Below are 14,092 nucleotides of genomic sequence, written 5' to 3'. Positions count from 1 at the left end.
AGCTCATTTTAGTTGGGTTCACACTATTGAGAACCCTAGTATGTATTTGGTTGAGTACCTTTTCATATGGGTGTACTCTTATCTTTGTATATGGTGTGTTGAGTGTTGTGTGAAGAAGAAGATTTTCAGCCTCTCACCTTGTGTGTTCTCTTTTAGGGTTTTTTGAGTGTGTGTGTGCTTGCAAGAGCTCAAATTCTCTTTTAGGGTTTTGTGAGTGTGTGTGTTCTTGCAAGAGCTCAAACTCTCTTTTCCCCTGCATCTTTTCACTTCACAATACCCCAAAATAAATACATAGAATGCCTTTAGAACCAATCATGTTTGTTAGACTGCTTGTTAAATGTGGAATAAATTTTGTAGAAGCCTTTAGTCATGTATCTAAAAGCACACAAGGATAATATATTATCATGGCTATAGATTATGTAGAGGTTAAAGCCACAATCAAGGTTGGCACTAGGACGACTACCAAGTTCCTCTATGAAAACATCATCAACAAGGTTTAGATATCGCCTTAACCTAGTCACAGTAGTGACCAAGGTACTCATTTTTTAAATCAAGTGGTGGAGTTTCTTTTAGAAGAATTTATGGTTGTCCCACCCCCTTGTAAGTCGTGTTAGTGATCAAGGTTCTCTTTTTATAAAAGAAGGACTACGAAAAATCTCCTCGGAGATCTAGAAATTTCTTTCCTTATTACAAATAGGTCTAATTAGGCCGGTGCATTTGATCATCCACAAGCTCCAAGCTAGCCCTTTCTAATTTATCTAGAGTAGAGGCCCATAGGCTAAAAGTTATACTAAAGGAGATGAAGTCCAAGCCAAAACCAAGGGGAAACTATAGAACAAACATAATTATAGCTAAGGATACTCCAATCCCTATTGCCTCCAATCTTAAAAGAACAACTTTGGTAGGCGTGGGTACTAAAAGCCTAACTCATTAAAGCTACAACACCCTATAATTCTCCAAACATTAAGGTCAAAGAATGATTCAACCACACAAGGTTGGATAACTATATAAGGATCCTTAAAAGCCCAAGGATAAAATCAAGATCAAATATTAATTTCAGTGCAAAAGATGAAGCCAGCTCAATGTTAACTAATAAAGCACGGGAACTAAAGTACATAAGAAATCATCATTGTGCTCAAAAGGAATACACCGATGGGACTGCATAGCAAGTATGGATACCTACTAAACATACCAAAAAATCATCATTATGCTCAAAAGGAATACACCGCTAGGGTTGCATCAAAGCAAGTATGGATACTTAAACATACCAAAAAAGGTAAGGCCAAGGTAGAAGAACTATGGACCAAAGGATAATTAGAACAATTCCAAAGATAAATTCGATAACTCCCATCTACCTCTTGCTTATAGGAGATCCTAGATAGAAGAGTTGGTTGAAAAGCCTTTAATTCTTACATGACTAATAAAAAATGCACATTTTAAAAGGAATATTTTATAGATGCCAAAAGTCTCTCCTTTGCAAGTAATATTATGAGCAATAGTGTTTTGATTTTAATTAAGACCAAGGATATTTCACTCATGCAACAACACATTTAAGTGAGGTTTTTAAATTATGATATAATAGCTTCCCCACATAGTGAGAAAGAAAATTACCGGGTTTGGTTGGCAGACTTGAGGTTATACAATGTTGGGTGCATATTTTAGATTTTCTTGTTATGTATAGGTGGGGGGAATGTAGAAGTGATAGTTTGTAGATGTCTCTACCTTTTATACTAATATGGTATATCCATGATCTGTATTGTATGTGCATGATGGTGTGTCTATGTTACGTATGGTGTATGATGGACACGATATGTATGGTCTTCTCATGATGCTCCATTTTGTATATTACTTTGTGTGGAATGTCAATACATGGCATATTGACTTTGAAGATACACTACCGCATAAACAATCCCATATGTGGGATGTCAACACATGGTATATTTCTTTATGTGAAATGTCAACACATGGTATATTACTTTGTGTGGAATGTTAGCACATGGCATATTGACTTGGAAAATACACTACCACATAAACAATCCCATGGATAAAAAGCTTACAAAATTTAAAATAGTTCACCATCAAATGCTTGCAAAATATAAAAACCTCAAACTGGGCTAAAAGATTTCACACTAAAGAGATTACAAACATTTCAAAGATTTTGCAATGCTAATATAAAAAATAGAAGATACAAACTATCAGTTAAGAAAAATGGTCTCACCACCATCAACTCATAACATGCTAATTAAGGTCTAAAAATACATGAATCAAATAATGTATCATTAATAATTGCTAGATAGCTTTAAAATATAATCGTAATAGTCATATGAAATGATAAAAAAAGAAATGTATGTGATCATAAAGCTCTGATGAAAACCATTCATAAACAAGATAATAGTATCATATATGGAAGGCTTTCCTCTAAGAGAGAGAGAGAGAGAGAGAGAGAGAGAGAGAGAGAGAGAGAGAGAGAGAGAGAGAGAGAGAGAGAGAGAGAGAGAGAGAGAGAGAGAGAGAGAGAATCATATTAATATGTGCGGAAGGAGAAAAATGACATGTGAGACCAACTACACATTATGAAGACCATAAAGGCAATCTATCCATCAAAATAAAACCTTCAAAAGAAAAAATAATCCTACTAACTAGCTTTTGTGTGTGTGTGTGTGTGTGTGTGTGTGTGTGTGTGTGTGTGTGTGCACAAGAGAGAGAGAGAGAGAGAGAGAGAGAGAGAGAGAGAGAGAGATAGAAGAAGAAGAAGAAGAAGAAGAAGAAAAGACATGACATGGTTCCTTAAAATTGCTACTATAAAAGTGCAAGTAACGTTAGAAAGATGGGCTTATAGACTCAAAAAACATCATAAACAAAAAACCCTTTTCAATCGGTAATCCACCTAAAAGTAGGGATGTTCCATGAAATATTTGTTTCATGTAGCTTGTGGTGAAGGTGGTAGAGGGATTCCATTTATAAATGACTCAAACATGGTCAATGATCTTGCCGCTTGTGATCCAGGCACAAAATGGGCTGCACCCCTTACAGTGGCATACATAAGCTTCCCATCACCATAGCTAATAGTCCATCCACCCACCTTGTTATAAAAACAATAAAAAGTTAATGAAAAAGTTCATATTCATATGTAGAAAGATTGATGATTAAAGTCTTTTGAAAATTAAAATATGGAGCTTTCATTTTGGTCGTTGATTTATTATGGGTATGAACATGACATGTAATAAATAAGGGGTAAAATGTGAAAAGAGAACCCAAGATAATTATTAAAGAACCTATTTCAATGTAACAAATGTGAGAATAGTATACCTGTTCCCCTTGAAACCAATTTCTATAGGATGTGGTAACATTAAGATTTATTGAATTTGCTAGCCGATTGACTATGATTTCTGTGCCAATTAGGGGCAAAATTGAGTCTTGATCTCCACTACAAATCCAACACAAAAAAACACTTATGTGTCAAGTTCTATACATAAATGCATAATAAGACCTATCACAAAAAAACACTTATGTATCAAGTTCTATACATAAATGCATAATAAGAGCTATCACATTAAATACAAATCCAACACAAAAAACACTTATGTATCATGTTCTATACATAAATGCATAATAGGAGCTATCACAATTTATATTTTAATATGGGACCATATAATATATTGCACCTGTAAACAAGTACATTTGCTCCACCATTCAAAATAGCCTTTAAGATAGGAACCGTTGTGACTGGAGCATTGAAAAAATCATAGTTTGTGACACTGCAATTTTGATCACCCAACATGATGTTAGTTTCCTTAGATCTTGTATTAGATACTTGAGAGACATTACATTAATTATCCCACATGTTAGGTTTAGCTTTCTTTTAAGCTAGTGAAATGGCTTAAGAGCTAATGATCATGTTTAGGTGCTATGTTGTGCCATGTTTAGCTTGCTTTCAACACATCTACTATTATATTATACTAGTATATGTTGTTGAGTTGAAATTGATTAAAATATATAAATGATGAATTTATTAACACATTTGAGTTTCATGATGTTTTTCATCAGTTATATTTAACCATGTGCTACTAAATTGTTTACCTTGTACACAAGCTCCATGGATAAGGTAGAGATGTTGCATTTGCATGGATTGCTGCTTGAACATCACGCCTATTCAAGTAAATTGTTACTTCATTTTTTATGCATATGTCTTGCCCAATAGTGTTTGGATCAGATGATTTCTACAAATTTGGAATGAGAATGATCAAGGTAAGCTACTTGTGTAATATAAAGATAGCCACAATGTAAGCTACTTGTGTAATATAAAGATAACCACAAGGTAAGCTACTTGTATATTATAAAGACAACCACAAGGTAAGCTACTTGTATATTATAAAGACAACCACAAGGTAAGCTACCTGTGTAATTTGGGACAAGAATAATCAAAATAAGCTACTCAGTAAATTTGGGCTTAGAATGATCAAGCAAAGCTACTTCTGTAATAAAAAATAATTACATTAAACACATGATAGTATATACGTTACTTAATAGCTATACAATTTAAACTTAATGTATTGATATAAAATATAATCTATTTTATACTTATAGTTAAAAATTGTAAACATAATGTATTGATATAAAATATAAGCTACTTATATTTTACTTATAGTTAGACATTACAAACTTGACGTGTTAATATAAGATATAAGATACTTATATTTTATTTATATTTAGACATTATCAATTTGATGAGTTAATATAAAATATAAGCTACTTATATTGAACAAGGTATGTGTATGTGTATGTGTATGTGTATGTTTGTATGTATGTATGTATGTATGTATGTATATATGCATGTGTGTATACATGTATATGTGAGTTATGTGTGTGTATGTATGTATATATGCATGTGTGTATACATGTATATGTGAGTTATGTGTGTGTATGTATGCATGTATGTATATATGTTTGTCCATGTACATAAATAAATCCCTTAAAAAAATCAATATCTTAATATAGGTAGGCTAGATGGACCACCTGTTTTCTTAATTTTTGTTTAATCAATTTGGATATGGATTCTTGAAGGCAAACATCCACGATGACATCATAGCGATTTATGTCGCTTCCTTCTTCAGTGTCACTATCATATAGTGCATTCTCACAAGCTTGAGAGAATGTGTTTGCGGTGAAATTGCAGTATTTTTCAATTGTGGTTGCAGTCTTATAAGAGTTGAGACCATGAGTCCACAAAAACATTAGAGTTGATTTCATATCTTCCAAGTCATCAAGCAATGGATTCCCAATCTGCAAAGTTTAGTGATAAAACTAATTATTCATTTGCATGATGTGACCTTATATTTATAGGATCAAATATGTAAAAATATCTTAAATTAATCAATTTGACATGTATTTAACCATCTAACAAGCTAAACATTGATGTAAGGTCTACCATATATATTAAAGTTTTTTTGTTAAAAATATCTATTTGAGCTTGTTTTCAAGGGTACTTACAGCTATTCCCTTCAAATTCAAGATGGATGCACCATTTGCTTTCATGAATAAGAGCACATTATTGGCCAGTTGTGGCACATAATGACCTACATGGTAGCACTTATGAAAGAATATTACATGAAAAATTCAACATGGAAAAGCAAGAATCACACAAAGTAATTAGTACTAAAAACAAATAGAGGGGACTAATAAATTAGAAGATAAAAAGCTAAGACTTCATTTTTTCCATTTCATAAATGAAGAAAATTTACTAACCGGCATAGCTCTCTCCTGTGACATAAAGGGTCCGGCCTTTATATTCTGGAAACTTATCCAACCAACCCAGTAGAAACATCAAATTATCTTGAGCTGCACAACGTCAAACATATGTTAATAACTAACCTTAGCATATTAATGCATATATTAATCTTAGCATATTAATGCATATATTAATCTTAGCATATGAATGCATATATTAATCTTAGCATAACCAACCCAGTAGAAACATCAAATTATCTTGAGCTGCACAACATCAAACATATGTTAATAATTAGCCTTAGCATATTAATGCATATATTAATCTTAGCATATTAATGCAATGCATATTTACACTTGTAGTTTAAAGTACTCATATTATGCATATATTCTCCTTAGCATATGAATGTAATGGATGTTTACATTTATGGTCCAAAGTAATATACTATGATACTCACCTGTATTGACATCATTTGCATAAGTTTGAGAATAGTCGGAGGAAGTGTTGGAATAAGAAAATCCAACACCAGCTGGAGATTCTACAAAAAGGACATTGGAATCTGGGGGTGAAAAGCAAACATGAAGAGAAAGCATTAGTTTTTATAGTATCATCTTAGTGATAGGTTGCTAAAATCAATATCTACTCTGTATATAGACTCAATTATCATGCAAGTCCAAATTTCCAATCGATTACAACTTTGAGGTCATTTAAACTAAAGAAAAGATAAAAACTTAAGTTTTTTGTGGCTACAAAAAGAGCACGTAGCATTTTGAAGCAAAACAACCGATAGCAATTTTGTAACAAGTGGAAATATTAAACCTTTTCTTAAACATATACAAGAACATATATTTCCATAATAACTATGTTAGATATTATTGTTCTCTTGATGTCTCACATGGTTTAAGCTTATCCAATCACATTGAAGTGCATTTTTCTAGATTAAACCGCATTATCATTGAAAGGTCATTATTTTCTTGAGAATTTACTCCTTAAAATCCATGATATCATTGCATGGACATGGTGAACCTTTTCCTCTCTCAAAAAATGGGCTATCGCTAATGTGGCTTTGGGAGGATCCCCATGAACATTCCATAATATGTAAACATCTTCTCTTTAGCTTCTTTTTAGCTATTACATGGGTGTTTTAAATAACTTTACACAAACCTTGTCAACTCAAGTAATTACTCACTTGATTCCCTACTAAAAAGAAATGGGCACCTTAAAACTGATTGGAGGCCTAGATAGGACAAATATCCCATCCAAAAAGGATGCACTACCATGATTTCCTATTTTCATGAGTTAGGGTGTGTAAATACAAAAGGTTTAAAACCGATTATATGTATTGCAAAAAAAAACCCCACAATGGTCTTCTAAGCCCAAGATGCTTGTTTTTACAACTTTTTGATGATCTAATGTTTTTAAAAATTTGTAAAAAAATATTTTATCTTCCAAACTTTAAAATTTTAAATAATCCATTCTTTCTTTTCTTATTAGATCTATATTTATATATAGGTACACATGCCATAGGGAAGGCTAGGGAGTCCTTAACCTTTGTTGATCGACAAGTGTATGCTCCCTTGGGCTAAATACACACCGTTTTTAAACTTGAACCTCATATAAATATATCCTTTTAGACCAATCCTTTATGTTACTCTCTTCATCTTTTCAAGTAAATCTAGGCCCCTCTTTTTTTCCATTTAAGACTTATCATGTACAAAGAACCTTAAATAACTTCAATAAAACAAAACCACCTCTATTCAACAGTTGTGATATCTTATATTCTCAAGTAATCATCCTAGTTTTCTAAAATATATACTTTTTTAAAATTTTCCTTTGATGTTTTGTCCTATTTAATTAAAAAACAAGAGTTAATTGAATGATACATTTGTTCCAAGCATAATCATTTCGTGTGAGGTTGTCTGTGGAAGTGGGATAAAATGGGCCTAGCTCAGTAAAGGCACCAAATCCCAAGGAGGAGCATCCTGGACCTGAAAACATAGTTTAGAAAAAAAGGTTCAATGAGAAATGTATGGGTAAAGTATGCTAGATTAGAAAAAGGTTCAATGAGAAATGTATGGGTAGAGTATACTAGATTATGAATTTGAGTGTTCATGAGTAACCGTTACATTTATCTTACACACACACAAAGTGATAATCATTAGTAATAACTACATTGAAGTGCTCCTCAAACTACTTATTTGAAATTATTTTAAGTTTCTTTTAGATGTGGAAGTAATAACTCAGTACTTTTTTATTGATTAGAAATACCAAGTGGCACAAAAAACCCATATAGGAGTTTCAATGTACTAGCATAGTAGGTCTAATTTGTGGTCCCTACTATTTTAAGAACCAACTCTGAGAGAGAGAGAGAGAGAGAGAGAGAGAGAGAGAGAGAGAGAGAGAGTTTAGTTATCACATGTGCAACTGTAAAAGAACAACCAATGTTAAAATTTTAAAACATGAATGACCTAAAAATGTTTGAACGTATAAATTGCATTTTAATAAAACTATTGCTGCATACCTTTTCCAATAGTAAATTTTTAAAGTGTGGTACCCTATTATGGTAGGTAGTGTGTGCATGTCTTGATAAAAATGAATTAATAGAAGCATCTATTAAATATATATTTCTCTATTAATGTAGAATTCCATGTTTGACTTGATGTGTGTGTGTGTGTGTGTGTGTGTGTGTGTGTGTGTGAGAGAGAGAGAGAGAGAGAGAGAGATACACACACACACACACACACACACATAGTTTGCAACTATAAAAAACAATCAATGTTAAAATATAAGAATTTGAATGACCAAAAAATGTTTTATGCTAGAAATTACAATTCAAGAAAAATATTGTGATGGTTTTCTCACTACCTTTACCATCATTTTTTTAAAAGTGCAGTACCCTATTATGGTATATAGTGTGTGTGAGTGTCTTGATAAAAATGAAGTGCGATACCCTATTATGGTATGTAGTGTGTGTGTGTGTGTGTGTGTGTGTGTCTTGATAAAAATGAATTCATAGAAGCATTTATTCAATATATATTTCTCCAATAATGTAGAATTCCTTGTTTGACTTGATATCCAATATATATTTCTCCAATAATGTAGAATTCCTTGTTTGACTTGATAATTGATAATCTATTTAAATTTTTCTTGTAATTTATATAATCATCTTGTTATTTTTTCCAGTAGGATTGCAATATTATGTGCAAACAACATAATCCACAAAACTTACTTAAATTGATATTTTTCGCATTATAGAATGACATTCATTATTTGAAATATTATTGCTGATTAGATCACTTAGGATTAAATATCATTAAGCTTGTTTAGTATTTATAAATAGTATTTTATTTGAAACTATTGTTAAGTGTCATTAAGCATATAATTATATGATTTTCTTTATGCGTAGTGAGGTGTGTCCATTATTATTTGTTATGGACTAATTATGGTTAAAGACTAATCTAGTATCTTCATTATTAAGAAGGTTGTGGATTGAATTCTTGCTCACTCCATTTTCATTATTAAGAGAAGAGGCACACGGCCTTGAAATGGTGCAATTTATTGCCATGCTAAGTCCCTAATCTTACACACATTAGATGCATGGATGGAGAGGTGGAGCTTGTCTATTGCCCAACGATAGAGAATTGTGCATCTATTTCATAAAGGCAAATATTAAATATTATCAATTAAGAAAGTGATCCCAACCTTATAATAATACATGGATATACTTATGAGTCAAGAAGGTAACCACAACCTTGACATATTGTGCTCTAATCAATAATGATTATGGATATACTTATAAGTCAAGAAGGTGATCACAACCTTGACATATTCTGCTCTAATCAATAATGATTACAACCTATATTATAATATGAATCTACTTCTTAGTCAAGCAAGTGATCACTATAAGCAAATACATGCATTTGAATAATAATCATTTAAGGAATTGTCCAAAGCTCACACTACTTATTAGTCAAGCAAGTGATCACTAGCAAATACATGCATTTAGTTCTAATCAATAAGAATCATTTAAGTAATTATCCAAAGCTATACGTATTAGTCAAGCAAGTGATCACTAGCAAATACATGCATTTGGCTCTAATCAATAATAATTATTTAAGTAAGAGATCACTACCAACCCAAATACATCTCTAATCAATGATGATTTAAGTAATCGACCAAAGCCAAAGTACCTCCGTTAAGCCAGAGGGTGAGGGGGCTGGACTCGGGGGACTGCTCGGCTTCAACGAAGTAGTAGAAGAAGGCACGGCCTGCGGTGACGTTGACGGTGACGTAGCCTGCGTACTGCTTGAAAGGGACGGGGCCGGGCTGCCCGGGGAGCTGCGGGATGAAATCCGGCTCGTAAGCAGCAAAGCAAAGCACGGCGAGGAATGGCAGATAAGCAAGCAATCTTAGCAGGGAAGCCATGGGATTAGCGAAGGCAGCAATTATTATTCTGTAGTAAATGCGTGCAGTAAATGCACGGAACTGTAATAAATGCACAAGATGGTTCCGTGCAGTAAGTGCACGGAGCTGTAATAAATGCACAAGATGGTTCCTAGCTATCCAACTGCACTCCTCCTCCTCCTCCTCCTCCTCCTCCTCCCTCGTCTCTCTCTCTCGCACACAGACGCCAACACGTACGCACGCACGCGCACACACAGCGTCGCACGCGCGCGCACAGCGTGCTGCCCTCTAGGTATTGCTATCAATGCCGCCACATTCAGTTGAAGAAAGTGGTTGCTGCTTTACCATCCCTGCAATCTGTTTTAGCCGGCTTAAATATGCTTATTAAGACAAGACTGCATGCACAAGCCGGCCTTGTTTTGGGAAAACCTATTTTGCAGTAAGCCGGCTTCATTTTTGGCATAACCTAAGCCCAATATATTATTGGACGTCGATAATAACAATCATCCACACCTCGATTTGTCTAAGGTGTGTTTCGTGCAATCTCTGGCTCAACTCATACGTAGTATTGCTGGCTTCTCCCGCCAACAATGGTCACGGTTGAAAGGCATCATGTTAGTTGTCCCCTTCTGTACATACGTTTCATATTGCTCAAACCTTTCCATTACTAGTGTCAAGTGTACATCTCTTTTTTTTTTCCTGTCATTTATTTTGTTAATCTCAATGCCCATTCACAAGATAAATAAGTTACAACATGCCATTTCCTAAAAGTGAACTCCAAACAAATATTTTCATCATTATTTAAGTTGTTCCCTAAGCAAATACTAACACATCCTTTAATTCACAAAGGCATGCCAAAGGACTTATGTATCAAGGCCATATGGGCTTCCAAAATAGTGTAACCATATTATCAAAGGAGATGTGAATAGTGTAACCATATTATCCCAAAAGAGATGTTACAAAACAAAGTGTTGCAATGAAGCAGTGTGCTAATCACTAGGAGGTAAACTAATCTTCATAGTCTTCATCCTCCTCATTGTCATTCATGCTCCCCCATCATGTGCTGCATCTTCTTTACCACCTTCATCCTCATCCTATATTACATACAATTTAATATTTTCTTTGTTTGTATAGATGTGGCCTGGGTCCTCGTCCTCTTGTCCCACAGACCCACAAGTTGAGGCTCGCATATCGAGTCTCAATGACGGTTTGCTATGGAGGTAGAGGGCATCTTTGGCTATACTCCCACCCCCAAGCAGTTGTTGGTGGCATGAGCCTATGCAGCAGGCACCCCTTTACCATCAGGGCCGCCGCCCATAGCCCAACAGAGTCCCTTGCCAGGCACTTTATCCTTGCTAGGCACTTCACCTACCTTTACATTCACCCCCTCATCCGTCAGCCCCAGTTAGTGCTACAGCATCTCCTACACCTATAACTTTAGGAGATGTGACACCTCACAGTCATCATGGCCCTCATGAGAGTGGCAGTCCCGTCGTCGTAGAGAGAGGGTAGTCGTGGAGATAGTGGTGGTCGTACCTCATGTTGCACTAGCACTGATGAGAGTTAAGGTAGAGGAGATAGAGGATGCCTAGGGCAGTGCTTTGGGGGTGGGGATAGTTCTTTAGAGTCACCACCACATCATGGTGATATATCATATTATGATATCACAGATGTGGGCGGCATAGTTGATGACTCTCATGGGGGGAAGGAGGTGGTAAACTACTTGCGTGCCAACAAGTAGTTTTTGCACACTATAAAGACTGCTTTATACATTTTAAGAGCAGCAAAGGGAGATCCTAGTGGATGATTACATTAAAGCTGTCCACAAGAAGTATCCTAATCCTCACAACCAAAGGTTTAACAGTAGATGGGTGCAACACAAAATCAAACACATACTTAAGAATAGGAGGTCTCTAGTAAGGAGACATGCAAAGGAGGAGAAAGCCCGAATAGATGCTGGTCAAAATGGACATGGTAAGCCATCTACTTCTCATAGGGACGAGTGGAAGAAAGCCAAGAAGGAGCTCCTAGAAGGAATAGTGAACCAGCGACAACGAGAAGCGCGGCGCCGAATACAAATGGAGCGATATGGATCGTCACACTTCGGATTTGGAGGTCGTGCTTCATGGGAGGCCGAGTTTGTATGTATAGTGCAACTTCATGTCTTTTCTTTGTATTCTCTCTATTTGAGTTGTGTTATAATGTTTGTCTTGTGATGTAGAGTGACATTGTTGGGTAGAGATCCTACCCCAGCAGAGACTGGCTACCATCGTCACCACAGTAGAGGAGATACATGGGATTACATTCACATGATGAAGGGATTACATTCACATGATGAAGGGATCATCTTCGACTAACAATACACTCGAGCAAGGAGAACACCAATGCAGGTAATACTTTTTATTGTTGATAACCGCGGCACTCTTAGGAGAGTAGACAACGCTTGCTAAAGCTTCCGCTCCCCCCTGCTCGCACTGCTGCCTCCATGCCCCCCCCTTCCCGCCCTCATGTCTGTTCCCCCCCCGCCTGCCCTGTGTTTCTGCCGCCCGCGCGTTGCTCCCCCCCGTCTGGTTTTCTTGCGCCCCCCGCCCCAGCGCTGTAGCGCCCACCGCCCCCTACTTCTCTCCTTCGAGCCCCCCTCCCTTCTTTAGCGCCCCGCCCCCCTCCGCCAGCCTCCACCCTCTCTTCCCCCCCACCCCCCTTTCGCGTTGCTTCCGCCCCCCCTGGTTTTTTCTTCGCCGCAGCCTTACCCCCTCCCCTTCTTTTTGCTTTTTTTTTCGTCCCCTGGGGGTTTTTTGCCTTCCGCCTTCCCCCCTCCGTGCAGCTCGGTTCTTGCAGGACTCTCCGCATTCGCTCCGCTTTTGACATAGCTTCAGACTGTGATGGAGGCTCTTCCCGCCCCACCTCAGAGGGACTCTTCCGTAGCCCCCTCGCCCGCCCCCTGACGATACCCCCATCAGGCTTTTTCTTTCGCCAGAAGAGGAAGCGAGCCTCGCCCCGTTTTGCAGAGGTGGAACGCCTCCAGGCACATTCCACCACCATCTGCCACGTATAGTCGGCACTCGCCCTAGCAGAGGGGAGATCCGGGATCTTCTCCAGGCCCACCTTCTTGCAGATGTGGGCAAGATCCTGGACGTTCAGTTACTGGGCCGCGTGGATACTACCAGATTGAGTTTTGTTCGAGACAGCCCAGAGCGTGGCCCAGGTCCTAGCCATGAGTCCCCTTGACATCAGGGGCGCTCGGGCATTCTTCAGACCTTGGCATGGCTTTGACGACCCAGTAGCGTAGCCGAGCAGGGAGAGCGCCTATTTCATGTTACAGTTTGCTTCCCTGGACTCCGCCGTGAGTACCTTCCGCTCCTTTCTAGGCTAGGTGCATTGGTGGGCTCGGTGCTTGAGACTGGCCCCACAACAGCTTCAGTGTGGTGGGGGCTAGAGTAGCTGGGCTACCTTCGGTCAGAGTTTTGGTTCCTGACATCTCCTCCCTTCCGAAGATCATTCAGCTATCTAGGATAGGGGGGGATGGATTGATCAGAGAGTGGAGTTTTCAGGGCTCCCGAACCAGTGTTTTATCTGCAGACAGGTCGGCCACATGGCCAAGGCCTGCTGCCCTCGCAGGAGACCTCGACCTTCATTGTAGCAGCAAGCCCCCGATGGCCTGCCCACAGCAGATGCGGCTCGGCAGTAGGCAGCCTCCGAGACACCTGCTCAGCCCACAGAGACCTCGGAGTGGCAGCCTAGATAGGGGCACCGTCGAGGGAGACAACCACAGCAGCACGCCCATAGACCAATGCAGCAGCAGCCACAGTCTCAGCATCACTGGGTTCCCGTGAGGAACAGCTTTGCTCCCCTCCAGGAGGAGACCCCAGTGCCGCGACTAAGGACCAGGAGATGCCAGCACCCCCTCCTTTGCCCCCACCCCCCCTCCCCTGTCCCCCCCTCCCGCCTCGCTTCCACCTTCGC

At 37.8% G+C, this 14,092-nt stretch overlaps 1 protein-coding gene across 2 annotated transcripts; it reads right to left on the bottom strand.

Moving 5' to 3' along the window:
* Positions 1 to 2,854: 2,854 nt before the first annotated feature.
* On the bottom strand, positions 2,855 to 10,517 carry LOC147606920 (serine carboxypeptidase-like 44). Of its 2 annotated transcripts, XM_086791039.1 has the most exons (10): positions 9,916 to 10,501; positions 7,609 to 7,713; positions 6,183 to 6,284; positions 5,746 to 5,838; positions 5,491 to 5,576; positions 5,017 to 5,283; positions 4,081 to 4,220; positions 3,666 to 3,758; positions 3,310 to 3,427; positions 2,855 to 3,082 (listed from the first exon to the last, which is right to left on the bottom strand). In XM_086791039.1, exons 1-10 carry the CDS (start codon positions 10,148 to 10,150, stop codon positions 2,921 to 2,923), a joined length of 1,401 nt encoding a protein of 466 aa, XP_086647165.1. In that variant the 5' UTR covers positions 10,151 to 10,501; the 3' UTR covers positions 2,855 to 2,920. The 2 variants fall into 2 exon arrangements, with proteins under 2 accessions (XP_086647165.1, XP_086647166.1); XM_086791040.1 differs by lacking the exon at positions 3,310 to 3,427 and having other exon boundaries at positions 9,916 to 10,517.
* Between the last annotated feature and the right edge of the window lie 3,575 nt (positions 10,518 to 14,092).

The sequence above is a fragment of the Cibotium barometz genome, chromosome 56 (assembly GCF_041138505.1).
Source record: "Cibotium barometz isolate CiBa-2024 chromosome 56, ASM4113850v1, whole genome shotgun sequence".
NCBI lineage: Eukaryota > Viridiplantae > Streptophyta > Polypodiopsida > Cyatheales > Cibotiaceae > Cibotium > Cibotium barometz.
The sequence above is the reverse complement of the archived record's forward strand: the minus strand, read 5'-3'. Positions and strand labels throughout refer to the sequence as shown.

What these genes read in the sequence shown, in the direction of transcription:
- LOC147606920 (XM_086791039.1), bottom strand. Translation starts at nt 10,150, where the DNA reads ATGGCTTCCCTGCTAAGATTGCTTGCTTATCTGCCATTCCTCGCCGTG. An exon ending in TGATTATGCTTGGAACAAAT is followed by an intron (nt 6,285 to 7,608) that starts GTATCATTCAAT and finishes TTTCACCCCCAG; the next exon opens with ATTCCAATGTCCTTTTTGTA. An exon ending in GCAAATGTACTTGTTTACAG is followed by an intron (nt 3,428 to 3,665) that starts GTGCAATATATT and finishes TTGGATTTGTAG; the next exon opens with TGGAGATCAAGACTCAATTT.